This window comes from Myxine glutinosa, chromosome 11 (assembly GCF_964187855.1).
Source record: "Myxine glutinosa chromosome 11, kmMyxGlut1.1, whole genome shotgun sequence".
Lineage (NCBI taxonomy): Eukaryota > Metazoa > Chordata > Myxini > Myxiniformes > Myxinidae > Myxine > Myxine glutinosa.
This window is the reverse complement of record NC_136271.1, coordinates 137,814,787-137,836,289: the sequence shown is the minus strand read 5'-3', so window position 1 is coordinate 137,836,289 and position 21,503 is coordinate 137,814,787. Positions and strand designations below refer to the sequence as shown.

Here is a 21,503-nt window from a genome sequence, read left to right as displayed (position 1 = left end):
ATGTATGGCTTGGGGGGACTTTCCAGTGATATTATAGAACCCTGGGAACTGCTCATTATAATGAAGAATGATGTGAATCTATTAGCCTTTATTGGAGCTTTAAGTTTGTCCAAACCTGTGATCTGCAGTCTGATCACGTTGGATCATTTCGCATTACATGTTGCTGGGGGAAACTAACTTTTGTCACGAAGCTAATGTTTTATGTAAAGTTGTTGATCAAGCAACAATTCCATATGACTATACATATATATATATATATATATATCCGTGTTATATTTACAATTGCAGTAAAAACTGCAAAGTAAATTAGAATGCATCTCAAACTCACAGCAAGTAGGTGATATGAGCCTGTCACTTTGCCATCTCAGATGGGTCAGTTGTCTTCCTGTCTTCCACCTCCTTTCTGGTCTTGGACCCTCTGCCCTCTCTGTGATTTGTTCCCCCTGGGTTTATCCATAAAATTCATTCTACATGGTCCACCGGCAGCCCCCTTTTGGTGAAGCTGCCAAGGTCCAGGATCACTGCTCACCTCCACTCATTTGTTCCTCTTTTTTGTGGTGCTGGCTCCCACATTTTGTGGTGCTGGCTTCCACTTCCACAACCTGGCTTCCACATTCTCTTCGGTCTCACTCTTCCCTCCAGGTCTTCAAGACGGCTGTTCACAACTATCTCAGATCATCCCCCATCCAAAACTGTGATCTTTCTACCCCCGTTAAAGCACTCCTACATCTCCCCAAATTTATTAGTTTTCCTTCCATCGAGTTTGTCTCTGTATCCATCATGTCCACCCCCTACATTCTCCCCGACCCGTCATCATTACCCGCATCAATTGTTTGGCTGTCTCAGTCTATCTTGACCTTCGGCTCTGCTGTTTCCCAACTCTCTTCCTGTTGTTCCTTTTGTTATGTTGCATCCTGATCTGTTCTTTGTTCTGGCTCTTCCACGAGCTTTGACCTTTCCTCCAAAAAAAAATACAAAACACATCGGCGTCCACTTTTTACTCTCACTAAACTTGACGAAAACAACAGCTAAAAAATTGTAACATTTATTAATTAGTTCTCTTCATATTCTCATAATAAAGGCTCGTTAAAAATTTGATGGCAAAAGCTCAAATGGTAAATAAAGAAATATAGAACCGATTACAAAACCTGGCCGTCTCGCACTGTGTGGTGGATGGGCTAATGCAGCCTATTTATTTGTACTTACTGTGATTTTGGCCAAAAACATTTTGACCCAATTATTAATTATTTTCTCCATGTTCTCATATTAAATTAAAGGTTTGCTGAAAATTGATGACACAAGCTTAAATGGTAAAAACGTTGTGGTTTGGACAGACACACAGACACACAGACATGATTGCAAAACAGCGGGGGACAGGCTAATAAGGTATTGACTACTTGTTTAAATTTTCCGACATTTTGTTTCATTCACTAGTATAAATTTTCCAACATGATTTGTGGATACGTTATTTGAAAAATCAATTTAACTTGCATTGTTTAACTAATCTTTTTTCACATTTTTATCACTATGGCAACATAACGATCCTCTCATCATTTAAGCACATTTCTCCTTTCTTTTTCTAATTCTACCTTCTCATACCATCTCCTCTAGTGGTACGTGTTAGTTTTCCTTGCCGGGGATCACGTGATGGTGTGGCGGCATTCCGTGCCATCGTTCACGTCATTGAGCAGGGTGGAGACGTGATCTTGGCCACCCCAGAAAATGCAGTTTTCTTCAAAGTTTGCAAAAAAGGTAATTTTTAACCACTCGGGTTTTTACAATACCAGTCATTTTAAACTTGATGTTACTTTTTGGGAGAGTTTGGTATAAAATGGGCCTCAGTTTTTAGTTCTTGCATACTGAAGCTCCAAATCTGCTGCATCATGTGAAGAGTATCTGTGCATTGTTTGATGCACAAAGAGGCAGCATTTGATTATAACTTTAAAAGGTTATTGTAAAAGCTACATCTTTGGGTGCAACCCGAGATAAGAATTTGCTTAATTATTGTAAGACATTGCATCAACTAATACACCATACACAATGTAAACAAAATATCAGAATTGACAGCATCGGACCAGTGTTCTAAGAAACACAACTGATCAGACTGTGATTTCATTTAATTCGACTTCCGAGTTTAATCGAGGTGATTTGGCTTGGAGTAGAAATTGAAGAGATTTTGGTTCTGAGAATGACTGGTGGTGATTTTGGTTCAGAGTACAAATCAAACAAGTAAAGGAGCAATCAGAGATTGCAAACCCTCGCCAGGATGTATTTTCAGTGGTTTTTAAGGCTTTTGTGTTAAAACAAATATGGCGGCAGAACCACGTGACCGATGACGTCATCATTATTTTTAAAAAATTCTCCCTCAATTTATGCCTACATGACGCTCAAGAAATTTCATCTTGATAGGATGAAGTTTTGTACTTGTCGAATTATGATGTCATAATGTAGGCACCTATGACATCATGATTAACATATTTTATTCCCCATGGAGAGTTCTTTACAATGAGCCATGTCTCAATTTTTTCTATTCAGCACTTTCGGAGATATAGAGGTGCAAATTGTTTCGGTTTTTCCAAGATGGCGGCCGAACCACCTGACCTATGACGTCATAATTATCATTTAAAAATTCTACAGGTAGAGTTGCACCTATGAGAAAATTTCCTGTCAACTGGACCAATGGTTGCAGAGAAAATCATATTTATTCTGTGCGGACAAACAGACAAACAAGATGTCATGCGGAGCACGATACTTGCAAAATACGCCCCCCCCCCCCCCCAACCCCTTCCCCAAGAAAAAAAATTCCATTGATACAGCAAGTTGTCCATTTCATCAAGATTAAAATTGACAATCTTGATCAAAGCTCGGGTCAATAGGAAGAAAATTGACGATTTTTCAGATGAAAATGATGATTTTGGAAGGTTGACCTTGAGTTGACCTTTGACCTTTTGACCTCAAAAATAGTTGGTTTCCCTATTTAGTGACTCAATGTGCAAATGCTGTTCAATTTTCAAGTCAATTGGATGAAAATTGATGGGTTTTTTCAGATAAAAAGTGATGATTTTGGAAGCTTGACCTTGAGTTGACCTTTGACCTTTTGACCTAAAAATAGTAAGTTTCCCAATTTAGTGACTCGATGTGCAAATGCTGTTCAATTTTCAAGTCAATCGGTTGAGAATTGACGGCTTTTTAGATGAAAATTGATGATTTTTAAAATTTGGCCTCGAGTTGACCTTTGACCTTTTGACCTCAAAAATAGTATGCTTCCCAATTTAGTGACTCGATGTGCAAATGCTGTTCAATTTTCCAGTCAATCGGTTGAGAATTGACGGCTTTTTAGATGAAAATTGATGATTTTTAAAATTTGACCTTAAGTTGACCTTTGACCTTTTTGACCTCAAAAATAGTTCATTTCCCAATTTAGTGACTTGATATACAAATGCTATTCAATTTTCAAGTGAATCGGATTTAAAATGGCGATTTTAGAAATTTGACCTCCAGATGACCTTTGACCTCAAAATCAATAGGCTTTTCAATTAGGATGACTTATACAACTTGGTGAAGTTTCGTGACGATCGGTTTAGAATTGTGACCTGTAGGCCGGTGACAAACAGACAAACAGACAGACAAACAGCCAGAACCACAAACGGAACCGACCAATATACTTGAAAAATCTTCGATTTTGCAACTAATAAACAGACAGACAAACACACAAACAGACGGACTCAAATGCAATACCCTCTCTTCAGGTGAGGTTAAAAAAATTTGGCCACGAACTTGAATTGAGGCGGTTTGGCGTCCGACCGAGTTCTAATGGAGGTCAATGCAACTGATTTTTCAACAAAGGATGTTTAGATGTTCCATGATGATGAATATACCCAATTATCATTCAGTCTTGTTCCATGATGATGAATATACCCAATTATCATTCAGTGTTGCTTTCCTCGGTGTGTGTTTCCCCAGCTGGCTGCCATCGCCCCTGCCGGCATGGTGGAGAGTGTACCAAGCAAGGGGTGTGTGATTGTCCAACTGGGTACAGCGGCACATACTGTGAGAAAGGTAGCTCCATCTCTCGAAATCAAGTTCAGCTCATATTACGTTTGTTAGATAGGGGAAAACTTAATCGGTCTTTGCATTAGGAACCAGTGATTGGTTGGCATGCTTACATTAATGGATTTTTAAAAAATTCAACTCAATGATGGAGTGAGGTTTGACTTATGATCCATAGAGGCTATTATGATGGTTGGTAGTATTCCTGTATGTGAAGTATCCATTGCATTTTATCAAAATAATGTACTAATATTGTGCTATTAACTGATTTACTGTGGTGTGTGTGTGTGTGTGTGTGTGTGTGTGTGTGTGTGTGTGTGTGTGTGTGTGTGTGTGTGTGTGTGTGTGTGTGTGTGTGTGTGTGTCTGTGTGTGTGTAGCATTGTGCAACCCTCAATGCCTCAATGGAGGTGTGTGCATTAGCCCTGGAGTGTGTATTTGCCCACAAGGATATTCTGGACAATATTGTGACAAAGGTATGCACATACCCTGAAATCAAAGACAGGAGTACACTCAGTACTTGACATTTTGTGATAATAAACCATGCTTTCGTCAAAGTAAATACTTCAAAAAGTTCAAATATTTCATTCATAACTATCGCTAATTATTTTCTCTCGATGAAGTTAAAGTTACAAAGCAGTTGATAATATATTATTTGAAAGCTCATGTTAAAATGCAAAATTGCATGCTTATTATTTAACTATCCTAAAACACTGAAATAAGTAGGTTGTGCCCAAAGTTCCTTCTCTTCTCTAGTCTGTGGAACCAACTTCCTGTATATGTTGCCTCTCGTCTTTCGAAAGTGCTGCCCATCGGCACCTTGTGCTTTCTCACAACCCAACCCTGCTCCTACATGCTCACTGCCCCACCTATACTCCCCTGCACCTTTCATTTCTGCCACAAACCCACCTATATGTATATACCACCTATATATATATACCACCCACAAACCCACCATCCTTCCGGGTTCGGTTGCGAGAGGACGCTGGCGTTGCATATTCGCCGCTTCTCCGACTGGATGGATGTACAGGGTCTGCTTCTACCTTTCTGACCTGACATCTCACACCTGTCCTGCCTTTTCACACCCGCACGTGCCGCGTGTTCTCCGGCTGGATAACGGAATCTGCTTTTGATGGTACGGAATACGGAATTCGAAAGGCCCGCTCCCGTTGATTGTGGCCGTGGCCTTGTTTGCCGGTGGCCTTGTGGCCTTGTTTGCCGCTGTGGTCTTGATTAGCGGCTGCAGTCGTTTGCCGCTGCGTTTGCCGCTGCGTTTGCCGCTGCGTTTGCCGCTTTGCCTCCTCGACCTTGGCCTCGTACTCGTCCCTTCGCTCCTGCCTGGCATGGCTCTGAAGTACTCCGCCGCAAGGCTTCTTCTGCTCAATACCCGCTCCACCCCATCATGCATCTCTGCCATCAAATCAAATGGACTCCTCCGACGACCCAGGTACATTCACCGTGGCTCCGGTCGCAAGTTTGTTTATTTGCAATCAGGTCACTCCATCCCCGTCCTCTGGTCGGCTCAGCGCACTCTCACTCTTCGTCCCAGCGCACCTGGTCACAGCAACCCACACGATCGCACCTCTTGCCTACGAACCCTGGCTAAATCACCTGAATTCATCCCTGCTGTTCAAAACAACATCAAGCTCACCCTGTTCAACACCCGGTCCCTCAACAATAAATGCCTCATCCTGAACGAATACATCCTGGATAACAAACTGGACTTTCTCTGTCTCACCGAAACCTGGCAACAACCTCTGGACTACTACACACTCAACCTCACCACACCCAATGGATATTCCTACGTCAATAAACCACGCTCGGAGGGCCGAGGTGGTGGAATTGCCGTTATCCACCGTCAAGACATCAAGACCAACCTCATCTCCATCTCATCTGCTCCATCATTTGAACACCTGGCTTTAAAACTCTCTGGTCACACGCAGTCAGTCATGGCTGTCGTCTACCGCCCTCCCAAACCACACCCATCATTCCTGTCTGACTTCTCCTACTTTCTGACCCAGCTATGTTCCCTCTCCCCCTCAATCCTCCTCCTTGGTGATTTCAATATCCACATGGACTCCACTGACTCCACAATAACCACTGACTTCACTGATTTACTCACCTGCTTTAACCTCACTCAACATGTCGACTTTCCTACCCATATCCGTGGTCACATTTTGGACCTTGTCTGCTCCACTGGATTAAATTTGCACCATCTCTATGGCTCCGACCTCACCCTCTCTGACCACTTAGCCATCACTCTGACCATCAACATCCCCGCCCCAACACCAAGGCATTATCGCACAATCAACTTCCGTAAGCTAAACGCTCTTTCACCTACCTCATTCTCATCCACCCTCTCTGAAAAAATGTCCACTTCTCCCTTCATTGACCTCCACACCCCTTCCGACCTCACTGACTACTACAACCACACTCTCTCCTCCTGCCTTGACCAGCTTGCGCCTGTAAAAACCAAAACAGTTTCTTTCACCCATTCTGCTCCCTGGTTTACCCCTGAACTCCACCTGATGAAAACTCGTGCTCGCCAACTTGAAAGACTCCGCAATAAAACGGGTCTCACAGTTCACTCCCAAGCCTACAAGGACCACATACAACACTACAAAGATGCCCTCTCCCGCGCCCGCTCTGCCTACTACTCTCAAATTATCCACTCTGGCTCCGGAAACCCAAAAGCACTCTTCTCGACAATAAACAAACTCCTCCGCCCCCTGAACACCACCACCCAGTCATTCACAGTAGACAACTGCATCTCCTTCCTCTCTTTCTTCCAACGCAAAATTGACAACATCTACAACAGCTTGACCACCGCCGCACCCGCTCCCCCTCCAACCACCTGCCCCCCCTTGTCCTGCCATCCCCTGTCTCGGTTCTCCCCAATCTCTCCTACTGACCTCTCTGAACTCCTCATAGGAATGAAAACTGCCACCTGCACTCTTGACCCCATCCCCTCCAGCTTTGTCAAAGCCTCCCTCCCTGCTCTCTCTCCACTTATCATTGCAACAATAAACTCCTCCCTGTCTACAGGCATCGTCCCACCTTCCCTCAAAATTGCTGCTGTTACCCCCATTCTAAAAAAACCTGGTCTAAACCCTGACACCCTAAACAACTTCAGACCCATCTCCAACCTACCCTTTCTGTCAAAAGTTTTGGAACGCGCTGTAGCCACTCAACTCAAACATCATCTCTCTGCCAATAACTTGTATGAAACATTCCAATCCGGATTCCGCTCCAACCACAGTACTGAAACTGCTCTCCTCAAAATCACCAACGACCTTCTCCTCTCCTCTGACGCTGGCAACCTCAACATTCTCGTCCTCCTCGACCTCAGCGCTGCCTTTGACACCATCGATCACACTATCCTCCTCACCCGACTTGAATCCACCTTTAACGTCACCGGCACTGCCCTCTCTTGGATTAAATCATACCTCTCTGACAGATGCCAGTTCATCTCCATCAATAACTGCAAATCCCCCACTGCTCCCCTCCCCCAAGGTGTCCCCCAAGGTTCAGTTCTTGGCCCCCTCCTCTTCATCCTTTACCTGTCCCCGCTCGGTCACTTAATCCGCCGTCATGGTCTCCAATTCCACTGCTTCGCCGATGACATCCAGCTTTTCATCTCCACCAAGTCCGTCTCCACCGACACCCACTCTATCCTGACAAACTGCATCACTGAAATAAAATCCTGGCTTCAAATCAACTTCCTCAAGCTTAACTGTGATAAATCTGAAATAATCATCATTGGCCCAAAAACGCTCACAAAATCCACCCATAACTTTGCCCTCAACATCGACGGTATCCCAGTATCCACCTCCCCTCACATCCGGAATCTTGGCGTCATCTTTGACCAAACCCTTTCCTTCGACAAATACACTAAACAGATCACAAAGTCAGCCTTCTTTCACCTGAAAAACATTGCCCGTCTCCGCTCATCCCTCTCCTCCACGGCTGCAGAAACCCTCATCCACGCCTTCATCACCTCCCGTCTGGACTACTGCAATAGCCTCCTCTATGGTTCACCCTCAAAAATCACCAATAAACTCCAATACATTCAGAACTCCGCTGCCCGTCTACTCACTCATTCCCGGACCCGTGACCACATCACCCCCGTCCTTTACAAGCTTCACTGGCTCCCCATCCCCCAGAGAATCCAGTACAAAATCCTCCTCTTGACATACAAAGCCCTCCATAACCTGGCCCCATCCTACCTGGCTGACCTCCTCTCCAGACACACTCCCACCCGCAACCTCCGCTCTGCTGGTACCAACCTCCTGACCCCCTCCATCCGGACCAAATTCAGATCCTGGGGGGACAGGGCCTTCTCCATCGCTGCTCCCACCCTCTGGAACTCACTACCTCACACCATCAGAGACTCCTCCTCACTCACCACATTCAAAACATCACTAAAGACCCACCTGTTCAACGCTGCATTCAACATTCAACCCACAGCATTTAACCCCTGACTATCTCTTCTCCTTCTCCCTCCTTTTGCTTTAAATATTTCCCTATTGATTCTTGTCTTGTCTTTTTGATTCTTGTCTTATATATATGCCGTATATCGCTGCTGTTTGTTTTCTTGATTCTTGTCTTTTTGCAATTGTTGTTTTCATGTATTGTTATGCATTATGTTTTCCACTCTGTCAAAGCGCCTTTGGGCTTCTGGAAAAGCGCTATACAAAATAAATGAATTATTATTATTATTATTATATGTGATGCCTTGTGTCTCTCCATTCCCCTTAGAATTAGATCTTCTGTCTGTCCATGATAACCCGCTGCCATCTATTGTTTAGTAACAAGCAAAGAAAATCATATACAGATGTATATATATATATATATATACTAGACGACCCATGACCCGTTGGGTCAATGTTATCTATCTATAATTCCAGTAATCTCTGTCTGTCTGTCTGTACGTTTGTTTGTCTGTGACCGCTGTTTCTCGACAACCACGGGTCCGATATACTTTTAACTTGCCAGGTATATTGCTGGGGACCCGAGGATGTGCCTTTTCAAGGTTTCATATTAATCGGACAATTACTTACCGAGCTATGTCCAAAAAACGATTCAACCAATCAGAGAGCAGCGAACGATCGCGTGTGCCGAACGTGGCGGGCACACTCTGCCTCGGATGGCACATTTGAGAGCGTATTCATTTATTTCACGTTTGCAAACTATGTTGGCGTTAAACTATGTTTTACAACTAATAAAAACGAATTTGCGATTCATTCGCTTTCCTGCGCGTTTGTGCACGCGATGGCGATTTCTTTACCAAACTCCGGAAGCCGTTCGCTTTGGACCAAACCATTGCATGTAAATAGAGGGGGGGGGATTGTCACCACTCGCAAGCCGTTCGCTTTGGACCAAACCATTTCATGTAAATAGAGGGGGGGGATATAATTTTAGATATAGATATAGTACGGGCATGCCCTAGTTATATATAATTAAGGGGTTACCATGGTTACAGTGGGGTTCAAGGGTCAACCTATGGCGAAGATATATGATTTTCTCACACTTTCTAATAGAGAGGCAAAATGCCATATAAAACTAAATTTACTGGTTCTAATTGCTTTTATTTATCAATCCTCACATAGAAGAGCAGTTTTTAGTAATGAGCAGTGAGGAGAAGACCCCTCAGCCAATGATGCCACCCCGCAGCCAATGATGTGACCCCTCAGCCAATGATGCTACACCTCAGCCAATGATGCTACACCTCAGCCAATGATGCTACCCCTCAGCCAATGATGCTACCCCTCAGCCAATGATGCTACACCTCAGCCAATGATGCTACACCTCAGCCAATGATGCTACCCCTCAGCCAATGATGCTACCCCTCAGCCAATGATGCTACCCCTCAGCCAATGATGCTGCCCCTCAGCCAATGATGCTACCCCTCAGCCAATGATGCGACACCTCAGCCAATGATGTCGCCCCTCAGCCAATGATGCCGCCCCTCAGCCAATGATGTCGCCCCTCAGCCAATGATGTCGCCCCTCAGCCAATGATGCCGCCCCTCAGCCAATGATGTCGCCCCTCAGCCAATGATGCTACACCTCAGCCAATGATGTCGCCCCTCAGCCAATGATGTCGCCCCTCAGCCAATGATGCCACCCCTCAGCCAATGATGTCGCCCCTCAGCCAATGATGCTACACCTCAGCCAATGATGTCGCCCCTCAGCCAATGATGCTACCCCTCAGCCAATGATGCTACACCTCAGCCAATGATGTCGCCCCTCAGCCAATGATGCTACACCTCAGCCAATGATGTCGCCCCTCAGCCAATGATGCCACCCCGCAGCCAATGATGTGACCCCTCAGCCAATGATGCTACACCTCAGCCAATGATGCCACCCCTCAGCCAATGATGCCACCCCTCAGCCAATGATGTGACCCCTCAGCCAATGATGCCACCCCGCAGCCAATGATGCCACCCCTCAGCCAATGATGCCACCCCTCAGCCAATGATGTGACCCCTCAGCCAATGATGCCACCCCTCAGCCAATGATGCCACCCCTCAGCCAATGGTGTGACCCCTCAGCCAATGATGCCACCCCGCAGCCAATGATGTGACCCCTCAGCCAATGATGCTACACCTCAGCCAATGATGTGACCCCTCAGATAATGATGCTACCCCTCAGCCAATGATGCTACCCCTCAGCCAATGATGCTACACCTCAGCCAATGATGCCACCCCTCAGCCAATGATGCTACCCCTCAGCCAATGATGTGACCCCTCAGCCAATGATGTGACCCCTCAGCCAATGATGCTACCCCTCAGCCAATGATGCTACCCCTCAGCCAATGATGCCACCCCTCATCCAATGATGCCACCCCTCATCCAATGATGTGACCGCTCAGCCAATGATGCTACACCTCAGCCAATGATGCTACCCCTCAGCCAATGATGCTACCCCTCAGCCAATGATGCTACCCCTCAGCCAATGATGCTACCCCTCAGCCAATGATGTCGCCCCTCAGCCAATGATGCTACACCTCAGCCAATGATGCTACCCCTCAGCCAATGATTCTACCCCTCAGCCAATGATTCTACCCCTCAGCCAATGATGCTACGCCTCAGCCAATGATGCTATGCCTCAGCCAATGATGCTACCCCTCAGCCAATGATGCTACCCCTCAGCCAATGATGCTACCCCTCAGCCAATGATGTTGCCCCTCAGCCAATGATGCTACCCCTCAGCCAATGATGCTACACCTCAGCCAATGATGCTACCCCTCAGCCAATGATTCTACCCCTCAGCCAATGATTCTACCCCTCAGCCAATGATGCTACGCCTCAGCCAATGATGCTACCCCTCAGCCAATGATGCTACCCCTCAGCCAATGATGCTACACCTCAGCCAATGATGTCGCCCCTCAGCCAATGATGTTACCCCTCAGCCAATGATGTCGCCGCTCAGCCAATGATGCTACCCCTCAGCCAATGATGCTACACCTCAGCCAATGATGTCGCCCCTCAGCCAATGATGCTACCCCTCAGCCAATGATGTCGCCCCTCAGCCAATGATGTCGCCCCTCAGCCAATGATGCTACACCTCAGCCAATGATGTCGCCCCTCAGCCAATGATGCTACCCCTCAGCCAATGATGCTACCCCTCAGCCAATGATGTCGCCCCTCAGCCAATGATGCTACACCTCAGCCAATGATGTCGCCCCTCAGCCAATGATGCTACACCTCAGCCAATGATGTCGCTGCTCAGCCAATGATGTCGCCCCTCAGCCAATGATGCTACACCTCAGCCAATGATGTCGCCCCTCAGCCAATGATGCTACACCTCAGCCAATGATGTCGCTGCTCAGCCAATGATGTCGCCCCGCATCCAATGATGCCACCCCGCATCCAATGATGCCGCCCCTCAGCCAATGATGCCACCCCGCATCCAATGATGCCGCCCCTCAGCCAATGATGCGACCCCTCAGCCAATGATGTGACCCCTCAGCCAATGATGCTACCCCTCAGCCAATGATGCTACCCCTCAGCCAATGATGCTACCCCTCAGCCAATGATGCCACCCCTCAGCCAATGATGTGACCCCTCAGCCAATGATGCTACACCTCAGCCAATGATGCTACCCCTCAGCCAATGATGCTACCCCTCAGCCAATGATGCTACCCCTCAGCCAATGATGCTACCCCTCAGCCAATGATGCTACCCCTCAGCCAATGATGCTACCCCTCAGCCAATGATGTCGCCCCTCAGCCAATGATGCTACCCCTCAGCCAATGATGCTACACCTCAGCCAATGATGCTACCCCTCAGCCAATGATGTCGCCCCTCAGCCAATGATGTCGCCCCTCAGCCAATGATGTCACCCCTCAGCCAATGATGTCACCCCTCAGCCAATGATGTCGCCCCTCAGCCAATGATGTCGCCCCTCAGCCAATGATGCCACCCCTCAGCCAATGATGCTACCCCTCAGCCAATGATGCTACACCTCAGCCAATGATGCTACCCCTCAGCCAATGATGCTACCCCTCAGCCAATGATGCCACCCCTCAGCCAATGATGCTACCCCTCAGCCAATGATGCGACCCCTCAGCCAATGATGCTACCCCTCAGCCAATGATGCTACCCCTCAGCCAATGATGCCACCCCTCAGCCAATGATGCCACCCCTCAGCCAATGATGCCACCCCTCAGCCAATGATGCTACCCCTCAGCCAATGATGCTACCCCTCAGCCAATGATGCTACCCCTCAGCCAATGATGCTACCCCTCAGCCAATGATGCTACACCTCAGCCAATGATGCTACACCTCAGCCAATGATGCTACCCCTCAGCCAATGATGCTACCCCTCAGCCAATGATGCTACCCCTCAGCCAATGATGCTACCCCTCAGCCAATGATGCTACCCCTCAGCCAATGATGCTACCCCTCAGCCAATGATGCTACGCCTCAGCCAATGATGCTACCCCTCAGCCAATGATGATGATGATGCTACCCCTAGACGACCCATGACCCGTTGGGTCAATGTCAGTTTGAATAGATATGAGAATAGAACTAAAGTGAACGCTGGACATCATCAGGGAGATTATTTGGGCCAGCAAGCCATAAGGCTCACCTCTCCAGCGTTCTAAATCACTTACCTGTGACATGTGATTTCGGCCCTTATCTCCGATCACGTTGACGGAAATCACCACAGCATATCGTCAAGATCCCTCCAAAAGGCTCGTCTTTGTCACATACATCAAGCAACGTGCGATCCACAGCCTCGAAACTCTCTCTCCTGATCATAGGACACTCATCCCACACGATGAGTTTTGTACTTCGAAAGAGGTCTGCGATAGTGGAATTTTTATCGATGTTGCATACGCCATCTTCCCTCGGTGTCAGAGGGATTTGGAACCTTGAGTGCGCTGTTCTTCCACCAGGCATGAGGGTAGCAGCTATGCCAGATGAGGCCACCGCAGGGGGCAACTTCTCCACTCGCTCTCACTTTAGAGAGAATCAGGTTAATAAGAAATGTCTTCCCTGTGCCTCCAGGCGCGTCGATGAAAATCATTGATGACTGATTCGTGCGGATGTTGCTATTCGCGTCCATAGACGTGAGGTGTGATTCGTTGTCCGCGTCCGTAGCGCCGTCGGAGGGTTGATACGACATTCTTCCTGCAAAAAGTATTGTGTTTGTGCTATCGTTTTGCCGATCATCGAATGACAAATAAATTACATTGTGAAAATTAAAGATTTCAAATAAACCTATTTAAAGTGTATGCGCATATAAATAATAAAAAAAATCGAGGAAATATCTCTCGGTAATTTCCTGAAACATATTTTACTTCCGGGTAATAATGTTGAATGAAATGACGAAGATATATACTGTATGCCTGTTATTTTAGGCGGTGTATTTTCGTATATCAACGTGGCGCGATTTTTAAAATATATCTCTGCAATTTCCCGTGTGTGCGTGAATGTTCTCAATTATTTCTTTTACCGAGTCTAAAACCATCGATAAAAATGAAATCAGATGGCGACTTAGATTGAAGATAAAGGCGTGAAACAGACTCAATGGCCTTGAAGATACAAGCCTTTCAGAATTCATTTCGTTCTATAAACGGAAACTTTCATCGGATTTTCTTCCCGTTTTTTTTCAACCGAGTCTAAAACTATGTTAGCGACTGTGAAAAATGAAATGATATATCGAATTTGATTTGAAATAAAACTGAGAGAGAGAGCAAGACACCACGGGCCTACAAAACAGGCCTCAAAGCTATGCGAGTTAATAAAATGGTGGATATTACTACTCTCTCAAAGGGGTAAGCCACGCCCCCGGACCGATCGAATGTTACATACAAACACGCAAGATTTCAATTTTATAATTATATAGATAAAAAACCACCTTTAGAGGCCATTTTTCCCCGCAAAGCGGGGGTTGGCCTTTTTCGGGAACTGTGGTTGTTGTTGTTTTTCGGTCCCCTTTTTGAAGCAATGTTTTACGGCCGGATGCCCTTCCTGACGCCAACCCTTTTTTGCCGCCTTTAACGACAAACAGGGAATATAATTATATAGATAGATATATATATATATAATTTTTTTACTTATATATAAATATATAAATAAATAAGAAATATCTATAAATAAATAAACGGCATTATCTGTCTGTTTATTTATATACAGTACATTCAGAAAGTATTCAGACCCCTTCACTTTTTTCACATTTTGTTATGTTGCAGCCTTATGCTGAAATCGTTTAAATTCATTTTTTCCCTCATCAATCTACACTCAATACCCCATAATGACAAAGAGAAAACAGGATTTTAGAAAGTTTTGCAAATTTATTCAAAAGAAAAAACTGAAATATCACATTTACATAAGTATTCAGACCCCTATGACACTTCAAATTTAGCTCAAGTGCCTCCCATTTCTCTTGATCATCTTTGAGATGTCTCCACACCTTGATTGGAGTCCACCTGTGGTAAATTCAATTGATTGGACATGATTTGGAAAGGCACACACCTGTCTATATAAGGTCTCACAGCTGACAATGCATATCAGAGCAACTCATCCATCCATCAACAATGTGAGTTGGGTATGTGATCATCTGACAAGTGTTTTTACTTGTATGGTAATATTAAAGATTCCATCGTGCCTTTTGAAAAGAGTAGGCCATTGTTTGATGGTACTCTGGCTACATCCAAAAATACTACCCTTGACTTCCACTGGGAAGATGACAGCAAACCAACAGCCAGTATTGCTTACTGTTACGTGCTCCTCCCCGACCCCCTGGTCACGGTGTACCTCCGAGCCCCGAGAGGAGTGACGGCAGAAAAATATGTTATTCTGTATGTCAAAGATCAAGGGAGAAGCCACCCCAATTGTTACTCACAAACAAATATTGTATTAAGATCACACAAGAATAACAGTTCAACAATAATAGTATTCAAAAGTACAATCAATATGTCCTATGATGGTACCATCAGTTTTGTAATATATAACTCACTGTGCTCCAAGTGAGTGAAACACGAACATTCCCCAATGTCTCTTATTCCCGGCTTCGAGACGAAATTGATTCGCTCCAGCGATCGCCAGAACGAGGTCCAGAACGAGGTCCGAGAATCCCGTGCGGATGGCAAATACAGTCACACAGCCGAAGCTGCACAAAGGCGCCCTCAAGGCGCCTGGGAAATCCAAAGACGCCCTCCAGGCGACTGAGAGATCACACCCTCGGGTATGGACGAATTAACCTTCAAAAAGCCACATCACACACACGCCCCAGATCGACGTCTGAATGCGGTGACAATAGTCGAAAAGAGACGAAACCGCGAGCGAAGCACAAGTCCTGCGCGAGTCAAAATGGCCGATGGCCCGGTCTCGTGGCGCAATGGTACGACAATGATTCTCTCCTGAATCGATTGCAAAACCTGACACGCAGGTTAATCTGTCACAGCGCTAACCACTCTGTCATAGGAATCCCTTCCCTGGGAAACCCGAAAGTTCGCTAGTGACTGTTGTTCGCCAACGTTCGCTCCAGACCGTAAATAGCTCGGCTCCTTCTTATCCGACTCTCTTGCTCCGCCCTCTTTTTTCTCTTCGTCCTCCGGTTCCCGATCCGGTTTCCTGTTTCTTTTAACATTAACTTTTTTACCTTTAGAAAACAGCTCATGGACAAGAAACCTCTTGAAAGCAATAATAGTATATGGAATCAGAAATATTTACAGTGGATGCAAACCACCACAACGGAAGTGACGAATCCGTAACACTTACCTAGGAAATTGCTTTAACAGGACCTGCTCTCTCTCCTATTGTAAAATAATTCTTCGGTGATATTTATCAGTGAAACGAGTCAAAAATCTCACATAAATTCACATGTTGCAATGGTATTCTGACTAGCTTTCGTCGATGGATTTCAAATGTTTTTTTTATTTATTTGTCTATTATCTTTATTTAAGATCATCGAGTTTAAATGACAAAAAGCCCAACTGTTTGCAGTAAATCAGTGACCCCCTAATGCGTCTGTGGTTCACACAAGTTGTTTAGTAAACGCTGGTCGCTGTCTGCATTGTATTGATTGATTGTTTTTTTATTTTTAACAGTGAACTGCACTTGTTACCATGGAGGACGGTGTTCGATTCTGGGCAAGTGTATCTGTCCGCTGAGCCACACGGGCGAGCACTGTGAGCGGAGTACGTCCCGCAACTTCAATAAAATTACCTACAACTTAATGAAACATTGCATATGTTCAGGAGATTTAAAAATATATATTCCAGGTTTATCCTGCTCACTGCACTCCACTTTTGCATTCCATTCCTCTTCTGAATGGTTTTAACAGAATATTTCAAGCAAACACCAAATCAACATGTTAGCCAAAAGGGGAGAATAGTTCTGTTTGATATCTGGCACCTGAAGGCTTTTCCGATCCCACTCCCGGTCTGGCGTGATGAAATTTCAAGAACCATGCATATTCCTACGTGCCAGGTTTCAGGTGGTCATAAAACAGCTGCCAAGGGGAGTCAAAAACACTTGGCAGTGTAAAGAAAACCACCGGACACGAACAGCCGCAGAAAACAGTGAAGATACTTCAAAGTCTTGTTCGATTTTCACTCGAGAGCAAACCTCCATCATCGGTTTTCATTTTGTACTAGAATGTAAGATCCGTCGCTTCGCTTAGGGGAATACCAATCTTTGTGTAATTGCAAAAAATAAAATAAAATAAAATTAGGCAGTGTATAGATATCGGCATAGCTATATACCCTCAGGGAGTGAGGACATTGGTAATGGGGTGTTCATCACAGACTTTTTAGATGCTGAATTGCAAATAATATACAACAACACACTCGGGGAAAGATCAAAATAAAAATAATTTCTCACCCTACCCTCTCTTCTTTTTTTTGGATCAAACTGTCTGGGATACATATTAGGCATGGGCTGTGACAGGAAACAAACTCTGAGGTCTCCTCATCTCTGCCTTTATGTAAATGCTAAAAGAAAAACGGGGCTGTTTCCTCGACATAATCTGCTATGAAAGGAGATAATCTATGGAGCAAGGACAAAAAAGGATTCCTGGGAGATCCTGCCCTTCATGCTGGGATAAATAACATCGGAAGTTGGGGGTTTGCAGTTTCATCACCGTGTGCCCATGTAGGCCTGCACATTAAAAAAAAAATTCCATCACAAATCTTCCCGGGAGTTCCCTGAATCCACTGTTGTTGGATTTATTGAAATCCCTTAATCTGTTCTCAAGTTACAACACGACAAACAAACAGACAGACAGATACAGCTTCTTTTATAATACTAGTGGGGTCACCCATGGAATCCCACGGGCATGGATGTGTGTGACATTTGGACATCTTCATTTAGTTGCTGCACATTCAGTTTTACAAAATGGTTACTGGAAATGTATCAGATCCACAAATGATGTAATCTACACAATATATTTACTTCTGATAACATGTGAATGCATGTGCACATGGGAAATACAGTTTGAAATGTGTCATTACATCTCATGTAAAATGTGACTTCAAGAGCTCAAATCCTCTCCCTCCCCACCCCTATCCCTCCCACATCACGCACACTGCACCAGGGAGTGGGTCACACATACATTTGGGAATGGGTCACACACACACAGGGGAGTAGGTCACACACACACACACACACACACACACACACACACACACACACACACACACACACACACACACACACACACACACGGGGGAGTGGGTCGCTTTACTCCTCCCCCTCATTCCTTTCCAACTCCTCTTCACTCCTCTCCTCCTCCCTCAGTCTCCTCTCCCTCTCCCCCAGTCTCCTCTCCCCCTCCCCCAGTCTCCTCACCCCCTCCCCCAGTCTCCTCTCCCCCTCCCCCAGTCTCCTCTCTCCTTCCCCCCAGTCTCCTCTCCCCCTCCCCCAGTCGCCTCTCCCTCTTCCCCAACCTCCTCTCCCTCTTCCCCAACCTCCTCTCCCTCTCCCCAAACCTCCTCTCCCCCTCCTCCAGTATCCTCTCCCCCTCCCCCAGTCTCCTCTTCCCCTCCCCCAGTCTCCTCTCCCCTCCTGCTCCCCCAGTCTCCTCTCCCTCCCCCCCCCCCCCCACTCCCAGTCTCCCCTCCTCCCCCTTCCCCCATCTCCTCTCCTCCTCCCCCAGTCTTCTCTCCTCCTCCCCCAGTCTCCTCACCCCCTCCCTCAGTCTCCTCACCCCCTCCCTCAGTCGCCTCTCCCCCCTCACTCCGGCAGTTGTTCCAATCGAGAAGGTACGGCAAATATTAGAAGTAATTGAACTTTTCTCTTGGAGCAACACAGTGTAAACCGCCCCCCTGCCCTGTTCATTCATTAGTGAATGCACCAGGGAGTGGGTCACACACACATTGGGGAATGGGCCACACACACACAGGGCAGTAGGTCACACACACACACACACACACACACACACACACACACACACACACACACACGGGGGGGGGGGGGGGGGGGGAGTGGGTCACTTTACTCCTCCCCCTCATTCCTTTCCAACTCCTCTTCACTCCTCTCCCCCTCCCTCAGTCTCCTCTCCCTCTCCCCCAGTCTCCTCTCCCCCTCCCCCAGTCTCCTCTCCCCCTCCCCCAGTCTCCTCTCTCCTTCCCCCAGTCTCCTCTCCCCCTCCCCCAGTCTCCTCTCCCCCTCCCCCAGTCTCCTCTCCCCCTCCCCCAGTCTCCTCTCCCTCTCCCCCAGTCTTCTCTCCCCCTCCCCCAGTCTCCTCTTCCTCTCCCCCAACCTCCTCTCCTCCTCCCTCATTCTCCTATCCCCCTCCCCCAATCTCCTCTCCCCCTCCCCCAGTCCTAGGGGATTGCTTCCGGGTCATTCGCCTAGCAGGCTGAGCTGAGTCGGTCGTCCTGTGTATTTGATTGATTCTGTTGGATTAAGCGTGTGCTGTCGTGTTGTGTTTTGTGTGAATGATTGTGATGGATCCCTGTTTCGTTTCCTGGCTTATGGCGGCGTGTCTGCCCGTGAGATTTGCAGTACTTTGGTTTTTACTCGCCACCAAGTTGAAAATTTCGAACTGTAAGTACCCGCCATGTTTTTTCGTTGAGCCTCACGCAGCCCCGGTGTGCGCCTCTCAACAAGACAGTTCTTTTCCCCGTCTCGCTCCATCGCCCGCCCCATCGCTCATCCCACCGCTCGTCCCACCGCTCGTCCCATCGCCTGCCCCATCGCCCGGCCCATCGCACGCCCCACCTCTGCACGCACCGCTGCATGTACCGAGCTCGACTATTCGTTCTAACTCCTCTATCCCAAGGCCTATTCGCTACACTCGGCAAAAACTTTTGTCTTTAAACAACACCACTCGATTGACTCCTGGACTCGTGTCAGGCCTCAGAGAACTTGAAATCGGCGTTGGTCTCCCGAGAAAACGCACAAAGCGAGGCGGGAGGAGAAAGCAGAGAAAAATACCGATTGTGATTTCTCTTCGCGACCATCGACGGCCCGGCCCACATTTTAATAATTCCTGCGAAAAAGTGTCCCCTGTCAACTTCAATAACCTCATCTATCCCTGTAGAACATACACAGCACCAAAACAACACCGTTCTGACCTGTATCTCACCTTATTCAACGCTCAGTCTTCTCTCCAGTCTCCTGACAGTCTCCAGTCTCCTGTAAGTAGTCCTGACAAGCGAACCGAAATTACCTCTTTTATTCAAGATAATGATATTGACGTGCTTTTTCTGACCGAAACTTGGCTCCGACTCAGTGGCGACGAAGCGAGGTGTGCTGATCTCACCCCACCTGGATACACCCTGCAGTCATTTCCTCGCTCCTCTAGGGGTGGGGGCATGGCTGTTATTTACAGAGACAACCCTCCCCCTTTGTCTCCTTCACCACGACTTTTTCGTTCGACCATTCATCCTACAATCTAGCCCATGTCACCTTCACTCTGTCAGAAAACACTCTTCATTTCTTCTGCCTCTACCGACCTCCACCTAACCGGAAAAACAAGCTTACTGACTCTATGTTCGTGACCCAGCTTCCTAATCTGCTCGACCACTGCAATACTCTTCCTGGTTTCGTCTTGATTCTTGGAGATTTCAACGTCCACTACGACCAACCACAACATCCTCTCACTTCAAAGATCATTGACCTCTTTTCTACTTTTAGTCTGTCTCAGTCTGTCTCCCAACCTACACACGTTAAAGGACACATCCTGGATTGGTTAGTGCACAGATGAGATGATCAGTTGGTGCAGTCCACGTCAGTGACCTGTGCTATCACCTCGGACCACTTCTGTGTCACCAGCCACCTGAATATTGCTGTTCCTCGTCTTCAGCCCACCTTCATCACTGCCCGCAACATTCATGCCATCGACCGTTCCGCCTTTAAAGAGGACCTTCACACCCGTCTCTCTGGCCGTTCCTATGTCACTGCAGAAGACCTCGACTGTTGCCTCCGCACAACGTTGGACTGTCATGCTCCAGCGACACGGCGCGCCGTTCCCAGACGCAGGAGTACTCCGTGGTTCAGCGCAGTCAGCGACGAAGTCAGGGCTGCCAAAAAGGAACAACGACGTGCTGAGAGACAGTGGCTGAAGACTGACCTCACAGTCCATAAACAGTTGTATAACATAGCTAAAAGACTCGTCATAAAAATCATTCTGAAAACAAAAACGCCATATATTTCTGATCGGATTACTAGGAGCTCCTCCTGCAAGCAACTGTTCAGCATTACCAACCGCCTGTTAGCCACCAAAAATAAATCCATTCTTCCCACTGTGTTTCCTCAAAACGAACTACCCCAACGCTTCCTGCATTTCTTTCACAATAAAATTCAGTCAACAAGAAACAATCTTGACAAGCAGTCACTCCTTTCCTTCGATGATGCTGAACACTGCTTTCACGGACGACCTATTAGTTCGTTTACTCCTGTTACTGAGGAAATTGTCAAATGTACAATCCTCAAGTCAAACACAAAAACATGTGATCTCGACCCCCTTCCCACCGATTTATTCATTGAGTGTT

At 46.6% G+C, this 21,503-nt stretch overlaps 1 protein-coding gene across 1 annotated transcript in view; it reads left to right on the top strand.

Annotated features, from left to right (window-relative positions):
* Window positions 1-21,503, top strand: part of WIF1 (Wnt inhibitory factor 1) — a 128,708-nt gene that overhangs the window by 90,417 nt on the left and 16,788 nt on the right. The window contains exons 4-7 of the mRNA XM_068130939.2: window positions 1,612-1,752; window positions 3,964-4,059; window positions 4,430-4,525; window positions 16,614-16,703. Of these exons, the coding sequence (XP_067987040.1) occupies window positions 1,612-1,752; window positions 3,964-4,059; window positions 4,430-4,525; window positions 16,614-16,703 (423 nt within the window). The remainder of the gene's footprint in view (window positions 1-1,611; window positions 1,753-3,963; window positions 4,060-4,429; window positions 4,526-16,613; window positions 16,704-21,503) is intronic.